Source organism: Pteropus medius, unplaced genomic scaffold (assembly GCF_902729225.1).
Source record: "Pteropus medius unplaced genomic scaffold, Ma_sr-lr_union100, whole genome shotgun sequence".
In the NCBI taxonomy this organism is placed as follows: domain Eukaryota; kingdom Metazoa; phylum Chordata; class Mammalia; order Chiroptera; family Pteropodidae; genus Pteropus; species Pteropus medius.
The window spans coordinates 19445293-19471195 of record NW_024342473.1 but is presented as its reverse complement, the minus strand read 5'-3'; the positions used below and the strand labels follow the sequence as shown (position 1 = coordinate 19471195).

The 25903-nt window shown below is 40.6% G+C and overlaps 3 protein-coding genes and 1 long non-coding RNA gene across 11 annotated transcripts in view; 2 read left to right on the top strand and 2 right to left on the bottom strand.

Moving 5' to 3' along the window:
• Positions 1–2432, bottom strand: part of ZNF280D (zinc finger protein 280D) — a 235065-nt gene extending 232633 nt beyond the window's left edge. For both annotated transcript variants that reach the window (XM_039865503.1, XM_039865505.1), the window contains exon 1: positions 1832–2432. The gene's annotated coding sequence lies outside the window, so the exon portion shown is untranslated. The remainder of the gene's footprint in view (positions 1–1831) is intronic.
• A 117-nt stretch (positions 2433–2549) lies between these two features.
• LOC120604603 (uncharacterized) lies at positions 2550–3717 on the top strand. The gene is made up of 2 exons (XR_005653384.1): positions 2550–2843; positions 3044–3717. It is a non-coding gene; the product is annotated as an uncharacterized LOC120604603 (long non-coding RNA).
• A 14575-nt stretch (positions 3718–18292) lies between these two features.
• LOC120604600 (protein SPT2 homolog) lies at positions 18293–24431 on the bottom strand. Of its 3 annotated transcripts, XM_039865499.1 has the most exons (3): positions 22321–24431; positions 20566–20708; positions 18293–18545 (listed from the first exon to the last, which is right to left on the bottom strand). In XM_039865499.1, the coding sequence occupies exon 1, from the start codon at positions 23780–23782 to the stop codon at positions 23051–23053; it is 732 nt and encodes a 243-aa protein (XP_039721433.1). In that variant the 5' UTR covers positions 23783–24431; the 3' UTR covers positions 18293–18545; positions 20566–20708; positions 22321–23050. The 3 variants fall into 3 exon arrangements, with proteins under 3 accessions (XP_039721433.1, XP_039721434.1, XP_039721432.1); XM_039865500.1 differs by lacking the exon at positions 20566–20708; XM_039865498.1 differs by lacking the exon at positions 18293–18545 and having other exon boundaries at positions 20514–20708.
• TCF12 (transcription factor 12) overlaps positions 23443–25903 on the top strand; it is a 292841-nt gene continuing 290380 nt past the window's right edge. For 2 of the 5 annotated variants that reach the window (XM_039865489.1, XM_039865494.1), the window contains exons 1-3: positions 23443–23701; positions 24663–24759; positions 25827–25899. In XM_039865489.1, the coding sequence (XP_039721423.1) occupies positions 24685–24759; positions 25827–25899 (148 nt within the window). In that variant the 5' untranslated portion in view covers positions 23443–23701; positions 24663–24684. Of the gene's footprint in view, positions 23702–24439; positions 24562–24662; positions 24760–25826; positions 25900–25903 lie in introns of those variants that run through there. The other 3 variants (XM_039865492.1, XM_039865497.1, XM_039865490.1) reach the window with 2 other exon arrangements.

Here is a 25903-nt window from a genome sequence, read left to right as displayed (position 1 = left end):
GGGTGAGGGCAAAATGGAGGTAGTCTGAAGCTAGATAGCTAAGGATACCACATGGCACTTCCACATTGCTGAGGCAGACAGAGAAGCACTGGATATAGAACTCTGTTAAGAAAGGCTAAAGCTTGCCCTTGGTCCTCACTTCCCCACTCCTGCCCCAGTCCCACCCAACAAGATCTGGACAAGTCCCTGCATCTTTCAATCTGGATTCTCCTGGGAAAACAAAAGGGGCTTCAGATCATCTCTGAATCTCATTAACAGAGTGCTAGGTGGAACAGCCTGCAGGTTACTGTATGTGGTTTAGGGACAACTGTAAGGGGCTAGGACAAAAGCAAGGTCTTAGATGGAGGACCAGGTCCTGAAAGAGAGCTAGATTACCTCTCCACTGAGGTAGTAAAGAAAAACATGGAAGAAGACAGAAAAATTTAGAAGTGATGTAGGAGAGTAGATATAGAAACATTTTGAAGTAGAGGAAAAGAAAGATAAAAGAAACTTTTGAGACCTAAACCACAGCCGCTTTAATTTTTTTCTGGCAAAATTTAATGTTGTTTGGATTATACCCTCCTGTGTGCTCATGGAGGGTGACTTCTCTCTCCAGCATAAAGGGTAGATTATATTTGCCATCATTCTTTTTATAAGTAATTAGTTTAGGATGTATGTGAACACAATTCTGCCCAATGAAACTTAATACTGCTAGAAGCCTCTGGAAAGGGTTACCCTTCCTTTATTGCGAAAGAGACAGAAAGAGGTGGGAGACAACCTCTCTCTTCTTTGCTGGGTGCCCCTGACTGCATCTGACATCAAGAAATGCAAAAGCAATGGTGCAGTCTCGAAGGGAGATGACAAGAGAAAGTACCATCATCTGAGGATGACAAAGCAGAAAGAAGAAATCCACTTGAGTCCTTGAAGACATCCTTGAGTTACTCAACTAATATAGGAACCATTTTCCTCCAAATTTCAAAATTCTATGAGATAAATTCCTTATTTTTTCAAAAGCTACCTCTAGTCAGGTTTTCTCTTGCTTGTGCTTTCGTTGATAGTTTGATCTTTTCCAGTAGAGCTGAGAGAATGTGTTATGAATGTGAAATGTAGGATTTGAAAAGTTTGAAACAGATATTTCAGCTTCCACCTTTAACCTCCTTCCATCTTTTTCTCCCTTTCTCATACCTTCCCCACTTCTAATGGACTCAGACAAGGGTCAAGGTACACAACACTGAATGCAAAAGGACCTCTCCCTTCTCAAGACTTAGTCTCAAGCACACTATTTAGCTCCTTCATGGAGGACATATTCGCTCCCAAGAAGCTTGTCTGTCACTCCAGTAAACAGGCTTCTGGAACCTTGCCCCATCGGTTTCACAAAAATACAGAGACATGTCTGAACCCCAAACCACAGCTTACGCTCTTGTGAAGTCCCAATCACAGCACCATTCTGAACCCATATCTAGCAATGCTCTGTGGCCTTAGAGCAGAAATAGAGAATGAAAATGGCCATGACTTAGGGATGAGAACTGGCACAGGCATAGGAGAAGATCTGAGAATGCAGGAGTCAGAGATGCCCTAGTAGATTATAACGCCCACAAAGACCACATAGCACCCAGCAGAGAACCCTATATCTACAATTAGTCTCAACACATGTGTATTAAATTTAACTGAAATGACCAGATTGTAAGCTGATGGTCAAATGGCTTCCTTTAACAGAATTTTCTGTTGAAACTGTCTTTCAATCATCACCTTCCCCCACAAAATAAAACCTTCAATGTTTTCACTCAGTTATCTAAGTTTATTTTTATAATATACTTTGAGATAGGGAGTGGTAAGAATAGTTTTAACTTACCAGAAGCAGTGAAGACACAAAGAGATGATCTGACTTGGCCATGATCCCAAAGGGCATCCGTGGCAGAGCTAGGATGGTCACTGAGTCCCTGGGGGTTCTCAAGCCATTGTTCTGATGTCCCTGTATGTAATTGTTTTGATAGCAATTTCCCTGGTTCTCTCTTACTAGCCTGCTAATCATGCATGTCAATCACATTCAGGACTGCCATGGGCCTAAGGGTCAGCACAGTCTCAGGAGAATTCAATTCAAAAGAGAAAACAAGGCACAATAGAGTATTTTCTCCTTCAAGGGAGCATGTCAGTTGTAGCCTCATAAGTCTGACAATGTGGGCCGGATAGTGTGACTTCTTCTTCTTCTTCTTTTTTTTTTTTTAATTTTGTCCAGATGGAGAAAGGATAAATCAAGTGCTCTGACCACCACTGAAAACCCAGTGACAAATCTACCAATTTAAGATCCTCTTACTAGAGAGTCTCAGTAGCTTCACTCCAGGCAGTTAAGTAAACCTGGATGGTGGTGCAGAAGTGTAAACCTTGACACAGATGCTAAATATCCTTTTCCTACAGACCTCTTGGCCTTCAGTCCTCATTTCACTTTCACTTTAGAGAGCAGTATCAAGACCGGAACCTGGAGAAGGCCCCGAAGAGAAGCGCGCGCGCGGCCCAGGGGGCGGGTGGGCAGGGGGCGTGCGCGGGATCGAGGATGTTCGTGTGAGGCGTGGATTCTGGAATGTGCGTGTGCACGACCCTCGGGCACGGCCCGCGCGCCGCCGATTGGCCGAGGGGCGCGCAGCGGGGGAAGCCCTTGGCTAATCTCCTGCCACTCAGCGGGGCCGACGTCGGCGGGTTCGCAGCGCCGTGCGCGGAAGGACAAATAGTCCCAAAGGCAGCACCGCGCGCCCCTTCACGGCTCTGCTCGCCCCGCCCGCGGCTGCCGGGGCCCTGAGGCCCGGGCGGCGGGGGAGGGTTAGCTTCTGAGGTTCGCCGACTCCGGCTCTCCCTTAGCGGCTAGAAAGGTGGTTGGCGTTCCCTTGGGAAAAGTAATTGGATTCTGGGGCTCCCTGCCGGCGAGATCAGCGGAAATCGGAGGCTGAGCCTGCAGCTTGGGAGGGGCGGCTGGGGAGAAGAGGAGAGGTCGGGGAGCAGCCTTCGGGAAGGGAAATTTGGTGAAAGCGCCACTATCTCCTCAAGTGTTGGTATGCTTGTTTCTGTACAGGCCGCGGTAGAAAGCTGGGTGGTAAAGAAGAATCAACGGAGATTTCCCTTGGTGCCCTTTTTCGCCTAGCATGTGACGCTTGCTCCTCCAAGTTGTTATCATTCCAAAATCCACCTGGTTGCTGATCCTCAGGAAGAGAAATACTTTGGCACCTTTGAATCTTTCAGCCACACCACTTCCTTTTTCTCTCAGAGCTCTACTTGGAGCTGGGATGGAAAAAGAACTCTTGTCAAATCCGGGATTAAAGATGTCTCTTCTTAACGGGTTAACTCGGGAGAAATAGCATTCTTTCCAGACTCATCCAAGAAGGTATTACTGCAAGGCCTTGCCTTAGTAGTAGCAAACTTACTTAAATTCCCTTTGCCTTGGGGAGATGAAGCAAAAGCGGGAGTCTTAAGCAGAGTTTTTGGCTGAAATGATAGGAATGTTCTAGGAATTCAAGTGACTAACAGCCTTCTGATTTTTTTTCCATCTCATTTACTGCATTTCACTCATTCATCATCAAACAAGCTTTTATGGGTGATATCTGTGTGCCAGGCCTTGTCGTACTTACATGGATACATCAGTATATAATACAAGCCCCTGCACTCCTGGAATCCCATTACAGTTCCTCTAATGAGGGAGACAGACAATACATTTACAAACAGATCTACAGTATAATATGTAATGACTAAGTGCTATGAAGACAAAGCAGAGTAGAAGGACAGACAGTGATACAGGTGGGAGTAATGTGTTATTTCATATTTTAGGTATGTTGATTTAGAGAGGCTTCTTTGATGAAGTTATGTTTAAAAAGAGATCTGAATGAAATGAAGAAGAAAGCCAAGCAAATGAATGAGGGAATAACTTTTCAGGTAGAGACAAAAGCAAGTACAATGGCTCTTAGGCCAGAGAGTGGTAAGTTTGAATTACTAGAAAGCAAGGAGGCCAATGTGAATGCTGTTCAATGAACAAGAAGAACAGCTGGAGATAGGCTGATCAGTCCAGTGCCATTTAGACCATGGTATGCATGGGCTTAGCATTTGCTTTTAACATCATCTGATGCTTTTCTCTAAGCTTTTTATGCACTAAGGTGTTCTTGCTTTCTTTCTCTGTCTCCACCAAGCACTAGATCCACTTCACTTTGGATACCAGTTTTCCCTCCGGGGTATAACATAAAGTATTAGTTTCTGCTTTTCTCTCACCGTCTGGTACTCATCTTCAACTGCTGCTTCATATTTCTTCTGTGCAGATCATTACCTTTAATGTCACCTTTGTCCTAGGTTGCATACATCTTCAACTACCTAACCAACACTTCTAATTGGATGTCCTGTTATTTCTTCAATTTCAACAGGTCCAAAACCAATCTTACTGTCTAAAATCATTTCCTTTCTCTCTCACTGGTACCACTGCTCTCCCTGCCACCAAAGCTTGAATACTTGGATGTCATTGTTGACTCATTCTTTCTCTTTATTCCTTTTATCCAACCAGTCACCAGGGCCTTTGATTTATCCTTTAAACTATATCTTGTCAAATCCCTTTCTCTGTCTCTACTTCATGGTCTCTGTCTAAGTTGAATGCTGCCACCCAGAGCTAGCTAGTTCTACAGTCTCTCTACAGTCATTCTGACTTCCTTCTCTTTCTGCTCCAATCTAACCTGCTAGAATAATCATCCTAAATCTTCACTTTTAGCACATCTCTTCTTGCTTTGATAATTTCATGACTATAAAATTTAAATTTACATTTAAATTCTTCTGATTGATTTTAAAACTCTTGCCCCAATCTAGTTCCCTCTTCCCCTATGAACCACTCTGCAATCTACAGTTTTAGTTAGATATTTAAAACTCTTGCCCCAATCTAGTTCCCTCTTCCCCTATGAACCACTCTGCAATCTACAGTTTTAGTTAGATATTTACATGTACAAGTGTATACATGTACTTTTATTCCTATGTATATTTATATATAGATCTACCCTCACACAACAGTATTGATTCAGTATGGGTCCGTGGTTGCAAGTGACATAAAATTCAACTCAAACTGGCTTAAACAGAGAAGGGACTTTATTGGCTCACATAACTGAAAAGTTCAAGGTAGTGAGAGATGGCTTGGCTGAAGGGTTCAAATTATATGATCAAGATTTGGACTCTCTCTTATATGTTAGCTCTTTCCTCCACTGTTAGCTTCAGTCTCAAGCTCCACAAAATACACAACCAGCATCTCTAGGCTCCCACTGTCCTCACTATCAGCAAAGGTTAAGTGCCTGCTCCTAAACCAATCACTGTTTCCAAGAGAATGAAATGGTCAGATTGGTCTGGACTGTTTCACGAGCCCATTCCAGGACTTGTGTTTGTCAGTAACACATGAATGGCACAAGAAGGTGATTCCACTTAGGAAAATGGGAGTATGGTTATCAGAGGAAGGGTGGATGCATCCTGGGCAATGGAAACAGCAGACATACCACACATCCCTGTTCTCTTGATATCCCTAAACATTCTTCCTCTACATATGCCTTCAAAAATATCTATGCCTACTCAATGCAAAAATATTCTTTTACCACCAAAAATGTACTCACTTCCTCGCTGGAAAGAGATGATCCAAAGTTTCATCTAGTTATTGCAGACAGTTCCAAGTTTAGGAAAGCAGGGTAATCATGCAGCAATAGAGCCCTTCATGGTGTAGTAACCTAAGGCTACATGATAAAATTAGCTACAAAATACTTAAAATATTATGACAGAAAAAGAGAGAAACAACTGCAACGAAAATTCATATTTGGAAAAATGACTAATGGCAAACACAGTGGTCTCCAATTCATAACATATATCATATCTAGCTGGACAGGAAGAGAAAGGGCTTACTACCATAAGAGAAGAGAAAGTTCTTTGATCAACCCATCTGGCTGCCATATGTTCTACTCTTGGAGAATCTCTCATTCACTGTTCCTCTATGCCATATCTGTAATGGACAATGGGGAGGATAATCCTTCTAGGACCACACCTCTTCAACATTCTCCTTCCTGATACAGTGGGGATTGTAAAATCACCTTCTGTGGCAAGTGAGATAACTAGCTAGATAACTAGCTTTTACTGCCAAATAGTGTGATTCTCTTCTGTTATGCAGAGTTGTTGCTAGGAAGTAGCTTCATAGTCAGTGACTAGGAAGTAGCTTCATTTCCCAGCTTTCTCGTTAATCTCGAGAAGTCATGTGATTAATTATTTCCATTGGAATATGAGTGGACATGATGTGAATCACTTCTTGCCAATGTGGTTAAGAACAAGGTTATGACTTTTCTGGTTTCTTTTTCCTCCTGTGGCTGCACTGAAAGGACCCTAAGACCTTGGAGGATAATCATAAGAGAGCCATGAAATAGAAGGAGTGGGTAGCTGAATGACCTTGTAGGAGACCACCTGCTGATCAGGATTACTGATATTGGACTTTACGAAAGTGAAAAAATAAAGGTCTGTTGTGTTAAACCACTCAAACTTGTGCATTACCTGTTACAGCAGTTAGTGCTAAAACTAAGTAACCTAGCCTTTGTTCTTCAGACAGGATTTCTCTCACAACACAATTTTCTTGCATTCTTAGTAAACTTTCAGTCCATTTATATCTGGCTAATTCTACGGGAGAAAAACTCCAGAGCCAGAGTTCGTCTTAAGCTGCAGTCTTTGCATCTAAATTCCAATATGAGTAATATTAGGCCTTGGTATTCTTCTAGCTTAATGGCCTCCATTCTGGTTTCTGCCTGAGAACAATTTGAAACAATAGCCACTAGTTTTGCAAGGGGAAGGGTGGAGAGGGAGGGCGTAGTGGTGCTGGAGGGAACAGAATGGGATAATTATTACCTTTCTAAGCAGACAGGAATTGCTTGAGAGAGGCCTGGGTGTGTTCGCTCTTCTTTCAAGTACCAAGCTTATCTATTTCTTGCCTTCATCGGCTTTAATAGTCTCTTGGGGCTTTTCCAACCTTTAATGGCTCCAGATTATTAAAGTTTTTGTCATATTTTATTGCAGCCTAGGAACAAAAATGGTCATTCATAACAAAGCAATACTTTTCCTTCTCTACTTTAAATAAATCAAGCTTAATCCTAAACTTGAGTCTTTCTTGTAGGACCTTACTAAAAGTCAACATGTAATACTTGATGTACTCTAGTATCCGACCTTTTAATAACGGGCTCTTTTACATTTCACACTTGATAAGCACATGTTCTGAATCCTAGTGTGCAACAGGTGCCAGTTTAACCTACTATTCCGCTATTGAATTCCCAATCCAATATAGGTGGGGCCTTGTGTGAATCAACTGATTTAACATTTTAAGATCTTTCTCTTACTAATAATTCCCACTCCTGTTACCAATTTATGAATTGTTGGAGCTGTTTTAATTGCAGGAGACAAAATAAAAAAACACAACTCAAATTGACTTATGCAAAAAAAAAAAGAGTAAGAGAGGGCTATTGGCTCACATAACTGAGGAACTAGTGATATATTTAGCTTACGGCATAGGTTGATCCAAGGGCTTAAGCAATGTCATTAGAATTCTATTCTGCTTCATCTATTGGCTCTGTCTTCTGTATTGGCTTCATTCTCAGGCTCCATATGGTGGCTCCTGGCAACTCCAGTTCACATAATCCTTACTGTTAGCAATCTCAGTGGAAGAGTACATATCTCTTTCCCACAAGTGCCAGCAATAGTGTCCTTATATTTCATTAGCTCTAATTAAGACATGTGGCCAGAGGAATCCAGTAGGTTAGGCCTGATTCACATGATTTTCTCATATTGTTGAGAGGGGAGTCCATTCTACCTAAAAGACGCTGATGGAGAGTGGTAGAAAAGAAAAATCATGGTATGATTAGAAGAGTGAATGGATGCCAAGTAGCAAAAACTCAAGTGTCTTTCACTATGTATAGTGTTTCCTAATTGTTTCATGTATGTTGGTTTTATCTCCTTTGCTGGACTATAAGTATCTCAGGAGCAGCATCATGTATTATATATCTTGACAGTGTCGGCCCAGCAGGCAGTCCTTAGATACTGGCTGATCGATTGCCTCTTCTTGTAACACTAAAGATGACACATTCCAAGAGGGAAAAAAAGAGCGTAATAAAGGGATGATTTACAGAAGTATGGGAAGGGTTAAGGGAATCAACAAGCAATGGTAAAGTGTGTAATAATGGGAAAGACTGGTAACCACAAGAAGCCTTAAGCCTAAAGGAGCAGGGGAAGGAACCCATTAAGAACTGTAGTTTGGAAGGGGACACCTGAAAAAAGCTGTGACTATAAATAGAGAAATGTAGCCACTGCCAAAATGTGGCCCACCAAAGGACTGAGAATAAACACTTGTCCTCTTTTTCTCCCACTCTCCAAACTTCTGTTGGTACCTCCCATTGGCCAAGTCGAACCAGAAGCTAGAGGGCTTGGATGATACTGTCTGTAAAGGTAGGCTCTAGTATGGAGCAAGGCAAATAGGATGAAAAAATGGATCTAGAGTAGCAAATGGAAAATAACCAGGGCATCTCTGTTTATATTCCTCAGAGCAACCCTAAATAAGAGCAATTCATATTCTGTGTTAATCATATAGCCTGGATTTACCAGAAGAATATAATTTTATCCTTTTCAAAATTTTGTTAAATATATAACTAATGTGCTTTAATTTTTATAGCATTTTAAGAATTTAAAATTCATGAATTCATAAATTATAAAAGTCTTTTGTTAGCCTATGTAGTTAAAAAGCTATCATCATTGTATTGATATGGAACTCCTCAAGAATATTGTATCTGGCAATCCATCAGAAAGCCTTGGCACAGCACTTGTCAAATAGTGACAAATTTGATAAATGTTTTATGATTTGAAGAATGATTAAATGAATAAATTAAAGCATTTCGAGCCAGACTCTAAGTGGGAAACTAGATGGGTTTTTCTGGTTAGGGGTTGTTAGTAACCATTCAACATCTACCCATCCTATCTCTTAAAGTCTGACATTGGCTTCTTAGTTGTTGATCAAGGTATTGTTTCATAGAAAATTGAACTGTAATAAATTTTCTTTGTCAATCTTTAGAAGTAAGAAATTCTATAATTATCTGTTATGCTAATAAACTCACTATAAAGTCCATTTCAGTTAAGAAATTAATAATGTTTTAATCTAAAACTGGGTTTCTTCATGGAACTATCATTCAAATGTAAAATATCCATATCTATACCTATATCTATACTTGTTTCAATATATAAACTAGTATTTCAAAATGTCAGTCCAAACTGTTTCTGTAACAGACTTTAGTTAAGCCAAAATTCTATACTTCTGTTCTTTGGCAATCCTGTATATATGTGGCTTAAACAGTTTACAAAATGCTTTCATGTGTATCACAGTTCATTTATTCATGCAATAAATAGCACTGAATACCTACTATGTGCCACACATAATCTCTGCCCTCACGGAACTTACAGTCTAGTACAGTATTTCTCAAACATTAATGAAAATATAAATCACTTGAGGATCTTATGAAAATTCAATACTAAGTTTGGGATGGGGCCCAAGACTACATTTTTGGCCAGCTCCTGGGTGATGCTGATGCTGCTGGTCTAGGGACCACATTTCAAGTAGTAAGAGTCTAATGGACTCATTTAATCCTCAAAACAGCAACTCTATAAGAAATGTATCAGTGTTATTTTATTATCTTGAGTACTTATTATCTACAAAGCACTGTGCTATACATTGTAGATAAATAGTTCACTTAGACATAACCTTTTGGAAACTCAGTATATAGCAGAAAAAAGCTAGCATAGCAAATAATTATGAATGTATGACTTTATATATATGAAATACCCAGAAAAAGCAAATGAATAGAGATAGAAAATATATTGGTGGTTGCCTGGGCCAAGGGTGGGAATAGGTATTAACGTTAATTGGTCATGAAGGATCTTATTGGGGAGATGACAATGTTTTAAAAACTGGATTATGGTAATGGCTGTACAACTCAATAAATTTACTAAAAATCATTGAATTGTACACTTGAAATGGGTGACTTTTATGATTTGTGAATTATACACCAATAAAATTGTTAAAAACAAATAATTATGATATAATGTGAACAAATGCAATAATAAACATGTAGTCTGTATACCCTTTAACAGCCAAAGAAATGGAGCTCACAGAGGCTAAGTGATTTGCCCACAGTCACATAACTAGTTAAAGACATAAACATATAAATCTAGTCCTATTAAGCCAAGACTAGTTATTGTCAGAAACCTCATTGCCAGAGGAGGCATAGAGATGTATGCCAGGAAACAGATACCCTTCCACCAAGTAGAGTTTGTACCTCTCTCAGAATCGTCCTCACCATGTGAGGCAGAGATCATCTTGAGTGGTGACCGGGGTGGCATCCCATACACGTACTGCCAGTTGACAGGCTGTGCAAGCCAGCTAGCTTCTGGCAGACCCTTTGGCTGCCTTCAGGTTCTTAGTTTCAAGCAACGAAAATTAATTACCACTGAGTCAGTAGCAGAGGAAGTAGGCAGCTTACAGAATCATTATGAGGGTTGAGAACTAAGCTCAGAACTGTTGCAGTCAAGAACAATGCTCAAAATCATGCTGCAGAAACAAGTGGAGGAGAAGGCTGCTATAACTGACTCTGCTCATTATGCTGAGCTCTGCTGTCCCTCTGTCACCACCACTGCCCTGGAAACTTAATTTGGCCACAACTGCAGTGTTGCAAAAAAGAAAACTGACTGCTATTCTTGCTTCTTTGAGTTCCTAGTTCACTACTCAAGGCCATACAGGTGCTTCTGATTGGCAGAGGGCAGGTCAAGTGCCTGAATCTAGGCTGCAAGGGAGGATCAAGGGAGGATGGTAAGGTATTTTGCAACTTCTACCTATTGCTAGATATAATGGGGCTTTACATTCTTCCAAGACTCACATGTCAGTGAATTCTCCAAGCCCAGAGAGTTCAGATGCTGGGCCATCAAAAATCATCATTATCATCATCATCATCAACAACAACAATGATAACAACAGCAACAACAACAACCAACCAAAAAAAAAGGTGTTCATACAGCCTTGCACAAACTGTGGTTCATGGAATAACAACATCAACATCAAACAGAAGCTTGTTAGAAATGGCAGAATCTTAGGTCCTATTCCAGATCTGCAGAATCAGGATCTTCTTTCTAACAAGTAGCTGTGGTAACTAGCATGTACATTAAAGTTTTAGAAGTGTTGCTCTTCATTATACAACATGTAGTTCTTTTTAATTTTCAAAGATCAGTCATTATTAGGCTCTATTCATCCATGAGGTTGCCAGATTTAATGTAGGATGTCCAATTAAATTTGAATTTTAGATCAAGAACAAATCTTTTTTAGAATAAATATGTTCCAAGAAATATTTGGGATATATTCATACTAAAAGTTATTCCTTATGTATCTGTAATTTAAATTTAACTGGTCTTCAGTATTTTATCTGGCACTCATGTGCATCCACAAAACTCTCAAAAATAAACAAAAAGAAAAGGAAATTAATATAACTGCATATAGGAAAGCATTTATACCAGTTTTATATTTTGGTATGATAAACTGTAAGTATCACGAGACCAGAACATATAAACTTGACAGTTTCAAGCCACTCTGAATTCTGCTTAACATTTATTGCCTGAGGTCCCCTATAATATAAAGAGCGAATATTCTGTTAACCCTGAATGTTAACTGTTCTGCAGGATGAGTTAATTTTTAAATATACGCATGAATTGCAACTAACTTAATTTACTGAGTTTTGACCAATAGCACCTTTGTCTCGCAGAAACTGACCACATGAAATGACTATGTAAAGGAAATAAGTGATGACAATCACTGTTGGCTTCCCTCTGAGACTGCTATTATAATTTCATTTTCTTCCTAAAGAAAAGTGTTCCTGCCTATGCCCAGGAGTTTTAGAAAAACAGCTTTCAAATATTCTTGGGAAAGAGGCAGATTGTATGGTATATCAATTGGAATTAGAAGCATGACATTCAAAAATTAAAGAAAACTTTTCGTACTCCAAAATGTATACTGATTGCATTTATTTGGAAGATGGCTTAATTTACTTAACATTTTAGCCAATCCAAATATTTCCAAACTGCTAAATAGGGAATTTGGGGTGTTTGGGAAATGGTAACTTTCCTTTTTTATAACCTTTTGCACAGTTACCAGTGAGCCACCTCCAATAGTTTATCAACAAAAATCTTCCATTTATCATACTTCTACCAAACCTTATCTTATCTCTTGGCTCATGATGAAATGTCCAGGAGCTATGAGAGGGATTGCAATTCCAAGAAGTAAAATATCCCTAGGGGCTGATGAGTGTTGGGACTAAACATACATAGCCTTCCCCTACTAGAAGTTTTATATTATGTTTGCTGCCACTTTTTAATTAAGTGTTTGCAAGCTCCACCCTAGAGGCAGATATCTGTAATAGCTGAGTGATATACCCTGGTTTATGGGCCAGGCCATAAATGGGCCAATTGACTAGACTTTCTTTAAATATTAAATAATAGGAAAAAACATTTATAAGTACATGATCAGTCACTATACATGCTATTTCTATAAAATAGTTAAGTATTTAATTTATAATAGTGAATTATTAGAAATTACCTGAAGCCTCTTCCTTCCCCAAGAGTGAACTAGTTAAGTAAATAATGGTATATGCATAAGATACAAGAACTACAAATCATCTTTTCCAGGGCTCTTTGGAGAAATGGATGATTCTAGGACTGAAGCAAGAAATTACAAGATGATCTTGGAACATCTTGCTATACCAGAAGGTCTGTATCAAAGACTTCCGGGTCATGTCAAAAGGGACTAACTTGAAGATGCATCTATTGGTCAAAGAGGAGGCAATGTGAGCATGAATGAGAATAACTGTAATAGAATGAAGCATATTATATATGTTTTAATCTATTAGCGCAGACTGATGTTCTAAAGCAAAAAACTATTGGTATCCTTGGAAAATGCAAAGAAACCAACTCATTATTTTGAAAACTGGTAAATAAAGAGAAAGAATCAAGAATTTATCTCACTTCTCATATACAAATTGTAGCTCAGGGTAACCTAATAGTTGATAAGACGAAGTTTCTCTTTACAGAGTTTTCCAACTAACAATAGATATAGAAATGATAGAATATCATCACATTGTAATCCCTAATGAAACAATTCAACTAGGAAATGATCATCAGTGAAAGCTAACTTCACTAAAAGAGAGACAAGCAGACAGTACTTGCCTCCTATATATAACATCACATATGAAATATTCTTGCTAAACTAGAATTTGATCAAGGCTATAATATAAGTAACAATTTTCAGAAAATATGAGAGATAAAGGAATATATTAAATGACACAAGAAAGTTGCAATCAGAAAACCCAGACTATGGAAAATCCTATAGGACAAAGAACACAATTTAGCTTTAACAAACCAATTGAAAGAGAATGAGGGGGAAACCATAGATTAACAGGCTTAACACACATAAATAATTCACTGTATGGATCTTATTTGGATTCTAATTTTAAACATATCACCTGTAATAAAAAATAATTCATGAGACAATTGGAGGAAATTTGATTTGAAATCATTATCCTAAAAAGATATCTGCATTCTCATGTTCATTGCAGATTTGCAGTATCCATCTACATTCAGTTACTTTCTGAATATTTGATGATATTAAAGCATTTTATAAACACTGTGGATGTGATAATGATATTGTCATATTTTTTAGAAGCAACTTTTAGATATGAGTGCTGAACTATTTGTAGATGAAATGATTTAATGTTTGCTTCAAATTATCTGGAGGTGGGGATGCTTAAATAATTGTTGAAGCTGGGTGGTAGGTTTAAGGGCATTCATTACAGAATTCTCTCTACGTTTGCATGTATTTGAACATTTCCATAAAATAATAAGTTTTTAAAATTCTGTTTAGAGTATGATCTCAATTTTAAGTTTGTAATAGAAATGCAGAGAATTAGTTCCCACTTGAGCATATCTCCTCCCCTCATCCCCACTTTCTTACCCATTACCCAATTATCCTAATGTTTCAAACAGTTCTTTTAAGTTCTATGTGTACCTATCTCTAAATCAGTTCAGTTCTTAGGTGAAGCAAAAAATAACAGGCATCTGATGTTATTGATGGGCTAGTGGCATTCTTGTGCTCTGTCCTTCTGGGACCAATACTTTTCAAGATGGTCAGAAATAGAAGACTGATCAGTAGTGAAGAGACCCCTGCTTCTCTGAGAGAAGTTAACGGATCCTTTGGGGATAAGCCTATGATTCGATCTCATTAGCATTGTGAGCTCCATTCAAGTGTGACTGACAGTCACACAAGTCAATACAGGAGCACTTCGAGAGAGCCAAGTTAGAGAGTTTTTTCTTATAGATTGGTGTTTCTGTTCTTGCCGAGCTCATCAGAAAAACAAATCAGAGCACTTTTGATTCAACAAATGAATGTAATGAAGCTGTATTTCTAAGAAAAGTGTATTATTGGGCTAAAAGAAAAAAACATAACACTAAATTATTTGTTCAAATAAAAATGTTACTGAAAGAAATGGAAGTATATTTTAGATGATTATTAATACTTTCATTTTCACCTTAATCCTAGTGCAAGTCATATCTAATAACTAAATGCAATCTCAGAAATTTAGAAAGTAAAGAATATTTATGTCTTTGCCAGTTTTAATCCCATCAAGCATACTTTATTAAAGACTGAGTAAAATCAAGGTAGACCACCATTATACCATTAGAAATAGAGTGGAAGAGGGTACCCAAAGACTGGGAAGAGTAAGCCAGTCGTATCTAGTATTTTCCTCAGGTTTCATTCCTAATTCCAGAGGAAGTAAAAGATGTTTAAAATATTCAATGGCATCCTTTTATCATGCTACTGAATATAGTTTAAAAGCTTAAGGTAATATGTTTAAAGATCAAAAATAATTTTTAAAATCCTGTAGGCTTATAATGCAAATGAAACAGGAAAAATTATAGCAAGTTATTTTGGATTTAGAGAAGAAAGTGCCAATCACCAAAACTTAATGTGTAATTACATAAAAATGCTGGTTCAGTTAAATTCGAAATTCAACAGATTGTTTCAAAATAAAATATCTCTGCAATATATGAGAACAATTTTCCCCTAACCCCTCTCAAATGAAAATGCGGGTAACTAAGTGCCATCTAAATCATCCAACCCAAGTCAATCAATTCACTTTACCAAATCACTCATGAGAATGAACTTAAGACAGGCGATCTCCACTGAAAATACAACTTCTCATTTAATTATTAATCAATTACTGAGAGATTATTGGGGTTAGAGTGAAGATACAGTTATTATTAAGAAAAGAAAAATACATCTTTTACCCCTGAAGAGCTCCTATTTGAGAGAAACTGGACATATGCTCCTAAAAACTTGAGAACGTTGACCATGTATTCTGATTTTTTGTAAATATTAAGATAAACAATAAATTGATTGAATTTGCCTAAGATACCAATGACTTGTATGAAAAGATTTATAAGATCTGACATGTGGTGAGAGGCAAACTTGATGTCACCTAGTGTCCTCTTTCTGGACTTTTCACCAGCAATAACTTTTGCTTTTAGCAACTATTTAAAAACAGTTAATTTACATGCACTTTATTCCTTTCAGCGTTGCCCCATCTTGTTAAGTACATTTCTCCAATGGTCATTACCTCTTCAAGGTAAATATGCTCTGGCTGCCCACTTCATGTTCATTTTTATTATCCTGAAGTATTAAGGACCTCAGAGGACCACCATTCTAAGACACTGTTTCCCAAACTTTAGTGTGCACCATAATCACAGGGAGGACTTGTTAAAAATAGATTGCTAGCCCCACCCTTAGAGTTTCTGAGAGGGAGCTCCACTCACAAAGTAGGTCTAGGATGAAGCCCAAGGACTTGCATTTCTAGCTTAATGGCTTTCTGTATGTCAGGTCATACTGATGCTGCTGGGCCAGGGACCACACTTTGAGAACCACTGTTCTAAGTGGTGTCTATCTGCTTATTCTCAGAAGTAAGAAAGGTGAGGTCACAAGAGGAGTTGAGGAAGCCAAGAAAAAATTTTCTTACTCCCATGAAAATCTCAGGCCTGGCTCTGTCTGTTCATATATTTAAGGGCAATCTCTACCCTTTGAGAGGATTCCAGTATTGTCTTTTTAAGGTAGGCAGCTTCAAGGACACATGTGCTCATAGTGGCATGATGAAAGTCAGCTTACATATTTAGAGAGATGTGCAGGCTAAACCTATATACTAAGGAGTAATTATTTCCAAAATAGATAAGATAAAAAACAAAGAACAGAATCCTTACCATATTAAAGCACATGTAATAAATGCCTCCTTACCACAACAAAGAAAAACTTCTACACACTAAAAACCCAAGTATTAGGGAGCTAGTATATGATCAGACAAGGAAGGGATGGCTCATCTTAATAATTCTTGGAAGTGTTATCAACTGTAGACACCAAGTTGTCTGTCCAGGTGATAAAGAATGAGATTATCACTGAGAGTAACAAGAATCTCATAAAAGCTTAACCTCTAAACTTAGAGTTCTCCTGGTTATTTTCTTTCATCTCCCACTTTTCTTTCTTGATAATTGAGCACAGGTTCTTTAATGCAGTGAACCGAATTAATGGATTAAGTAATTTAGTATAGATATCTAATTCGGAGCATGGCATTCAATGAATGATTGGGGCCAACTGTATAGCTAACTGGAAAAAATAAATTGGGCCCTTACCTTACTCTTTATACCAAAATAAATTCCAGATAAGTTGAAGATTTACAAACAAAAAATCAAACTAAAAAAGTTCCAGAAAAAATTATGAGCGAATTTTCTTTTTTATAATCTCAAAGAGAGATAGACCTTCCTAAATATTATGTAAAACTCAGATGCCCATGTAGGATAAATCCATTGGATTACATAAAACAGTTTTTAAAATTAAGAGAAATTATAAGTGTAAACATTTGCAACTAATATCACAGAAAGAGGGCTATGTCTGATATTAAGTTAGGAGCTCTACACATCAAAAAGGAAAAGATCAACAACCAAATGACAAAATGGCAGCTCTACCAAAGCCTGTTTCCTCTCGTTGCTCACTTCTGAGCCAAAGTCTGTAGGTGCCTAGGTCAGAAGTCTGTGTCCTGGCTGCAGAGTCTTGGAAATTTTTGGCTCTGACTTACATGTTAGAGAGGCAAGAGTCATATCATGGCAACGTCCTTGAATACAAAATGGCTGTTTAAAAGGTGGTGGACGTTCATGACTATGACAAATGTCTACTATTGTTCTTTTGTAGGTTTTACATAACAGTGTCAATAGGAGATTATAGGTGCAAATTTAAGATTTATTTTTCAAAATCCTGGCTACTTGGAAATACAGTTGCTATTTTGAATATTAAAATACCTTCTGTCATTCATTTATTCTTTCAGTTTCTCATAAAGCCAACAAATATTAAGCACATACTATGTACCTGGCACTGTGCTTTAGCTACTTAGAATACACTAATGAATAAAATAGGAAAAAAATTGTGCCTCCATGGAGCCTACATTGTTGTGGGATGTCTTCAGTCTCCGTTGGTATTCCATATCTTTTGTTGATATTAACAAGGAGTGATTAAGTGGGTGGAGCAAAATAAGTAGTATGATGTTTGTCAGTTTTTCCAAGACAGTTCTACTAGTTGTTCTAGTTTTTAGGCACCTGCCTCTTCGAATATTTGGCAAAGATATATTCCAAAAAAGGTATTTGCTTTTTAGGATGCTTCTCTCATTGTAGTGAATAAACGAGATCTGACTATAAAAAATACATATATTGAATTTGACTGTGCTCAAAAGAGAATAAAAATAATTAAATAAGAGGATTCTTTGCTTGCCAAAAGTTCAGCAGACCCTAATATTTTAAAAATGCTTTAGAGATGCCGAGAAAATAGCAAAAACTGTGTGTGTATTTGCAAGTGATGCCACTGTGTATTCTATCTGGGACACAGTTGGGTGTATCTCTGTATCCGTAAATCACAATGATCCAAACTGGATAAAGGCATTATTTGATTTAAAAATGATATATAGAGTTATTATTTTTTTAAAGAATATTATAGTTTCATTAACACAAATACAATGTGCACACAAGCTGTTTATTCATTTTCTGTGCAGCCTGGCATTGGAATTGGTGACACTGGTGGCCAGTTTCCACAATGGCTTTGCAATCCTTTGAGGAGACATCCTGAGTAATCTCAGCACAGTAATATTTGTTGCACAACAGCAGCACTTCAAGCTCCTTGAAATTGTGGACCAAGAACTTCCAAAAGCCCCTAGGTAGCATGTACTTTGTTTTCTTGTTACTCCCATAACCAATGCTGGGCATCAAACTCCGGCTCTTGAATCTTCTGCGCATCCTATTGTCAATGCCTCTAGGTTTCTGCCAGTTGCACTTAATTTAGACATAGCTGTTTGACTGGTGCTGGGTGAACTTCTTGGGCCTTTTAATGATCCTGGGAAACCATAATGCCAAATAGGATATGGCCGCCACCTCTGTAGACAGAACCGTGGAAGAGAGCTAGAGTTATTTTTAAAATACTTCCAAATCAGTAATCCCTTTAGCAAGTTTTTTTTTTTCCTTTGGAATATTTGAAGGCCTTGTTCCATTGCCCTCTAGTTTCCAGTATTGTTATTGAACTATGGGTGCCATTTTGTTTTTAGCCCTTTGTATTTGTCCTGTTTTGTGTTCTCTCTGGAAGCTTGAAGTTCTTCCCTTTGCTGTGTGCTCAAATTTCCTGGTCACCTGCTTTGGTATAGATCTATTTTTATCTGTTGTGGTGGGCGTTTGGTAAACTCATTTAATTTGGTAACTCATGGAATTTTTCTTAGATAATTTCATTGATGACTTCCCTCTTTTCTCCCCCTCACCTTTCTTTTTGGACCCCTTGTTATTTGGATTTTTCACCTCCTAAACTGGTCTCTTTTTGCTCTGCTTTCTAGGAAATTTCCTTAACTTTCTCTTCTCTTTTATCAAGTGCCCTCCCTACCCCCATCTATACCCTCTGTTTTCAATTCTAAATGCTCTAAATGTCTAAATGTCTCATATGATAGTGGCTTCCCTCAAATGTCTGATAATCCTTGGTTGTCTGCTCATATTTAAGAATAGGGCAACAAAATGCTGGTGGGAAATACTGAGTGAATGGGTGGGTTTTTGTCAGCTTTTCCAAGAGTTCTATTAGTTGTTCCCTGTTTAAACTTCTCTGTAATTTGTTTGGGTGTATAGTTAGGGAACCTCCCATATCAGTATCTTCAAATCTTTCCTCTTAGGTTGATCATATTTCATAGAGAAGTATCATCTAATCTCCCTTGGAAGTTGAAGACTTGGCTGCTGAAATCTGGGAGCCAAGTTGATAAAGATGTCTGGGGGTCTCAGCATCCAATATACAATGTTCACTTAATCCTCCTATCCCCTCCACCCCCACCCTGCCAAGACCTCCTGTTGCACTATTTGCAGAGAATAAGTTTGCAGTATTTTATCTAGGTAGGAGGGAGGCATTTGTTTGCCTGACTGCATGGAATTGGGAAGGGAATCTGGGGCTCCGATTGCTTTTTAAACATATTTGCAAACAACCTCCTTATAGTACTTGCCTCTTTCTCACTTCAACAGGAGCTAGTTATGTCTTTTAGTGACTAGTTACGGTTAGTTATGAGTTGTTTGGTGATACTGCAGTGATGGGTTTGGTGACTGATTTACCTCAGTGCTGCTTTAAGAATTAATTTTGTTAGTCTACATTTTCTTTTTTATCATTTTTCCACTTTTCCAGCTAAAAGCCTTCTCAAATTCTGTTGCCATTGTCTTTTCTTTGGCTCCCCATGCTTTTATTCCTTAAAAAATCATTTTATGACATGACATGATGTACAGAATTTACTTTAACATGGGGGTAGAAAAGTGGAGGAAAGATAGAAGAAGAGTCCATAATAATTAAGTACATGAGGTTTTTCATACTGTTCTACCTTTTTTAATAGGTTTGAAATTTTCTATAATAATATTTTAAAAAATCTCTTTATTGATGTCTTAATGTGATTATAAGAGGAAACAAAATTTGGAGTGTGTGTTAAACTGCTGTTTCTACCTAGAAGTGTAGAATAATTCATTTTTCAGCAAATATTATTTAGCATCTGCTATATACTAGGCACTGTGCCAAGATACACATAGGAATATGGAAAAGAGAAATTATTATTTATTGTACTTGATCAACTCTACCAAATTTTTAAAAAATAAAATCTGTGGCTTTCTAGGTTTGACATTTTAGAGCGTTTGACAGTTTTTTCCTTTTTCTGACCCCTGAGTTTATCTCGATTTTAGTGTAAACGTATGCTTTTATGACATATGAAAGAAGAAACCCTAAAAGAGAAAAAGACATTAGATATGAGATGGACTATTAGGGAATAGCTCCTTAAATCTGAAAATAGCATTCATACAAGGCATTTATGGCTTAAATAATAAATGACACTAGCAAGGAATAGAGAACTCTTTTATTTATGAACACAGAAAAAAGGCAAAAATCTATACCAGAAAATTCCACAGAGGTGAGGGATTCTTGCTGGCTGATAGAAGAGAATGAGTACGGTGAACTGTTGATGACTAGTAGTACCTTGGCTTTTAGTTCATCAGTAATGGAGTACCATGAACCGAAGGTAATACTTCTCATTAAACTGTTACATAAAATTGTTTTGTTTAGTCCCAAGGGGATAGCTGTGAGGAAAAAAAGGCATGGACTTCTATTTGCTCTTCTATGGAGCAGGGAGCTACAAGGGAGTTCATTAGCCATCAACCTTGGTTCTAAGTAGATAATACTAGGAGGCCTGTCACTTCATATAGATAGCAACCTGCCACTTGACTTGATTAGCTCTATTCTCTTTCTACCTTCTTCTCGTTGAGCTTCCTCAAATACCTGCCTTCTTAACAAGAGATCAAGGTCAAGTCAATCTCCCAAGGAAGCAAGGCCCATTTGCTTTCGCTGTTTTTCCTCTTTATGGAGTGACATAAAACTCGTTTTATACTTTCTGTCTTCTATACATGTCAGGAATAAGAAATCCATTGGTGGGAATAATATCCTATTAAAAATGATACACACGAAGATAATATTATAGCATGAAAAAATGTCAAATGATAGACCTAATTCCATCCCCTCTTTTTTGAGTGTCTACTATGCACTTGGCACCATGTTAGGTATATGGTACAGACAAATGCATGGCAGTCCTAGCCCTCAAGAAGTGTACACTGTACTGAGGAAAATTAAGTATAAAATGATATGGCCCATAATAGCTATGAAAAACTTCACCATTCAATCTTTTAAAGGAGTGATGGAGCTCCCATGACTGAGGGTTTGGGCAGAATGCTATTTCTTCCTTCTAATTAATTGTATAAGAAGAAATTGGCTCTCCTTTTCTCTTGAAACAGCATGAACCCCTTTCCCCAAGATTTCACTTCAGTTTTAGTGCTGAGCCATCGAATCTTACCGCTGACTTAAGTTTTAGTCAGACTTCTCATTTGATGTTTAGGTATTTGCTATAAAAAAGTCACTAGATCTACATTGCTTAGAACACACTAGATTACAGATAGCAGAAAATGCTAATCCTGTTGGTTTAATCAATGAAGGGAAACCTGGATTCAGAAGCTGTTTGATCAGAGGCTCAAAAACATCATCAAAGATCACATCACTTTCTGTCTATGCTTTTTTTATGTATGCTTTATTTTAATCTGACTGGGCCTCGTGGTTGGAAGATGGCTACCCACAGTTCAGGGGCCCCTGGATTTTTTGCCTCATATAATATGCTGATAACATGCCTTCAATGTGGGGTATTTTTAATGCTCCTTGTTTTTTTTTTTTTTTGAGTACATGCAGAAAGGTTGCTTCTAAAGCTATTGGAATGTGAAACAAACAGACAAAAACTTTCCCCAGAGACCTCAGCAAATAGCTTCTCTCATTGGCCCAACTGTGTCATGTCTATTGCCAACCAATAACTGTAGCAGGGAATGGGACCATGCTGATTTATTTAGGTTGGAATTATGCTAACTTGATTATACTGGAACCATATACTCCAGTAGGCAGCCAGGGCAGGCATGTGACCCTAAGAACAAGGGGTGTTTACCTAGGTAAGTGGGAGTGGATATTGGGGAGGCTACCACGGGATCTGGCACAACGTCCAGGGTGTAGCCATTGACGTCATGGAAATCCCTATCCCCAAGCTACAATTGCCTTCTCCCGCTGGACAGCTCCGGTTGTAATAAAGTACAGTAATTGCATATTTGTAGGGAATCTACCTCTTTGTTTCCATATATGTCTGGGCTCCAATGGCTCCTTCTTGCCATGTTGTTACACTCAAGGCGTTGGCTGCTTTTCTCAATTCGTTACTTTGCAAACATCTCCTTTCTTCACACTGTTTCTCTTGCCCGGCTCTTACTGGTCTTTTTACTGAATTCACTAATCCCAAAGAGTGAAAACACTGGCTGCCATTAGACAAAACCTTACTTTCATCTCCGAATTGAGAAGAATTGAGGTTTAGTTATTTTGTCTTCTTTCTGATGTTTGGAGCTTCTTCAGGCCAAGTTCAGAACTTGTGCCAAGATAGTAGCTGCGCGACAGAATCTCCCTGGACCGTCTTTGTTAAATGAAGGGATTGGCTTGATCCATTTCCAAAAACTCGTCCCGTTGTGAAGTTTGGTGGCTCCGAAAGGGATTTGGGTGGGTACAGGTGATTGTAGAAATGGGGGCTTGAGTGAGTGGGGTATTTGGGAACCTGAAGCCCAAGCTGCTTTGTGTGGTTTGAGGGAGGTTTTGCCCCTTCTGCTTTCCGCTTAGCAACAAATATGACCAAACGCACCTACTCCCAGAGTGGACCGAGGTGGCCAGGTGTCCCAGCCCCACGCACGCATCTTCTGCGCCCAGCGCCGCGCAGCCTCCTGGGGCTGTAACCTCCCGACCCCGCGGGGAGCGGGATCCAGCGTCCAGGGTGTCTTGCTCCGGAAAGGCAGCCTTCAGGGCTCTGCGGCCTCAAGTTGAGTGGCCTGGGCAGTGGATCCAGATGGGCCGCAGAGGCGTCTCCGCTGCTCCACTTCGGGGCCCGAGGCAGGAGCTGGACGAGCTGGAGGAGGCGCCACGGTGCCCGCCGCCCGGCTCCCGGGGGCCCGGGGGAGGCGTCTTCCGCAGGCGGCCCGGCCCTGCTTCGCGTCTCACGCCCCTCCCCGCCGGCCCGACTCCGTCCCGCCTCACCCCACGGCGGGCTTTGTCCACCCGCCGCGCGGCGGCCCCTCCCCGTTCCCGCCGGCTCCTCCCCGCCCCCTCGCCGCTGGCCCCACTTTCTCGGCACAGGCGGCAGGAGCCGGCCGGGAGCGAAGGGGTTAATCCGGGGCTCTTCCCGGCGCGGAGGGATCCAGAGCTGAGCCAAGCGCGGTGCTGAGGCCGCCTCAGCGAAAAAAATGTCCGCCTGAGGAGACCCACAAGTTCTATTCGGGGGGACCGCCAGCCCGCCCCGGGGAGGAAGGGGCGGCCAGGCCGGAGAGCCGCCTCACCCGCCCGGATCCGAGAGCTCGCGCGGGGCAAAGTGAACCGAGCCGCCGGGCAGTACAAGGGGAAGCCGGAGCCCGCTCTCCCGGCCAAAGTGAACTTTAATCGAGGTGGTTGGATGCGGAGACGGGGTGGCAGGTAATTGCGGGGAGGCGAGCGGGAGGGAGACCCCGTGGCGGGTCTGGGGGCTGCGGAGCGCCGCCGCGTCCCTGCCGGCATGGAGGCGCCCCCGGCCCGCGCCCCAACTCCGCGCCCCTTTGTACGGAGCGCCCCGGGGTCCCCTCTAAGTTGGGGATCGGAGTGGGGGCGGAGGCGAGAGTCGCGGGCGGCCAGGCCCGCGGGCGGCGCGCTCGGCCTGCGCGCCCTGTTCGGCGCTCGGCTCGGGATCCGGGGCGCGCGGGAGAGCGAGCTGCTTCGGCCGCCGAGCCAAGCTCATTGTTCGGCAGGTTCGGGGCCGGCCGGCCGCAGGCAGGGCAGCAAAAGTGGGAGGAGGCCGAGCCGGGGGAGGAGGACGCCGGGCGAGAGCGAGACTAGTTGTCGGTGTTTCTGTTTTCTTTTCAAAAACGCCCCTTGGACGCGCGGGGGTGCTTTCCGAACCCCCGGGCCCGCCGAGGACGTCCGGGCGGCGGCGGCCGCAGACGCGGGCCTGCGAGCGGCGCGTTCCCTGCAACTTGTCAGTTCTATTGTTGCCGAGCCAGTGAGTCACTTCGCATCTCCCCTGGCCGTCGCTCGGCTCGCTGGACCCTCAAACGCCTCTCCCTCACCCGCCCCTCGAGACTCCCACCCTGGCCGGGCCCGGCCTGCGGAGCTCCGGGCGGCGGCGCGCAGTAGGGAGCGCCGAAGAGAGAAAAGGGACCGGCTCGGAAACTTGCGGGAGAGGTGGCGAGTTGCGGGAGCCGCTGCGTCGCTCCCGGGCCGCGCCGAGGAACGCGTGGATTCACAGACCTGGCGCGGGCTCCTGGCTCTCCCGCCTCCTCCCCGCGCGGCGGGGGTAACCAGTTGGGTATTGAAAGTCTGCCCTACGCTTTTGCTCTTTTCCTACGCCCCTCTCCCTCCCTTCCGTGGTCTCTCGCTGAGCCTGGTTTTTCCTCTACCTTAGGACCTGTTAGAAGTGGCCGAAGATGAATCCTCAGCAGCAGCGCATGGCCGCTATAGGGACCGACAAGGAGCTGAGCGACCTGCTGGACTTCAGTGCGGTATGAAAGCTTTCCGCCGCATCTTGGGGTTCTGCTGAGGTTTATAGAAAAAGAAAGAAAAAGATAGAAAGGAGGTTGGAGGAAGCGACGTGGAGACTAGGCAGCGTGAACTCCCTCTGCTTTGAGCAGTTGTTCTTAGGGCTGGAGTCCAGCTGCCCCAAGTTGGACACCTGAACTTTGATGTAATGTCTAGACTTGCAGATTTAAAACTTTATTGCCAAAGGGGTCTTTTGATTTTAACCAGTTAAAAGGCGAACAGTGTAATCATAAGCTTTGGTTGAGTCACCCTGTGACCCTGATGATTATTAGAGATTTTGAACTTCATATGAAAAAAGAAAATTGTTTTTGTTTCGACACTCCTAACAGTTTTTCTCCCCAACGTGTGTGTTATAACTTATGGTACCTGAAAGATGTCAGTTACAAGAAAACCAGTCAATGGCTAGAATTTCCAGCCTTTTGAGCTGATTACTTTTAGGGTGCATATTGTGTGTGTGTGTGTGTGCGCGCGTGTGTGTGTGTGGAAAAAATACGTATGTGTATAGTGTATTTAAATTTTTTTTACATGGGAAATAATTGAGTGATTTAAAAGTATCAGCTAAAACCTAAGAGCCCACTGCCCTTATTTCTAATCGGTTGAACTCCTTTATTAACTGCTGTTGGGAGGCAGGACCAGTCCCTACTTTATAACACTGTTGTCATGGATCTTTACAGTATGTAGTAGTTTCATTGGATAAGATTCTGACTTTGTGTATTAAATTGTAGTGTAAGTGTAATGAGATTAAATTAGCTACAAAGCGAAGCTCCTGGAAAAAATTTACCATTTAAATTTAATAATCTTAGAATCTCTCATGTAAGTGACTGGATTTTTAGGATACAGTATAACCAGTATTGCCAAGTAGTGTTAGGAAATAGTGTCACTCAGTGTATTTGCCTTTCTGGGTCTGAATGTGTATTTCTAATTTTATTTTAATTTCCTTCTGAAATTTAGTAACTAACTGATGACTCTCGGGTTGAAAGGAATCTAGAAGAATTTCAGGACTAACAGATACTTTTGGGTTATTTTGCAGATGTTTTCCCCACCTGTTAATAGTGGGAAAACCAGACCAACGACACTGGGAAGCAGTCAGTTCAGTGGATCAGGTAA

Bases quoted from the DNA above. Each gene is read 5' to 3' on its own strand.
- LOC120604600 (XM_039865499.1), bottom strand. From the start codon at position 23,782: ATGCCGGCAGGGACGCGGCGGCGCTCCGCAGCCCCCAGACCCGCCACG.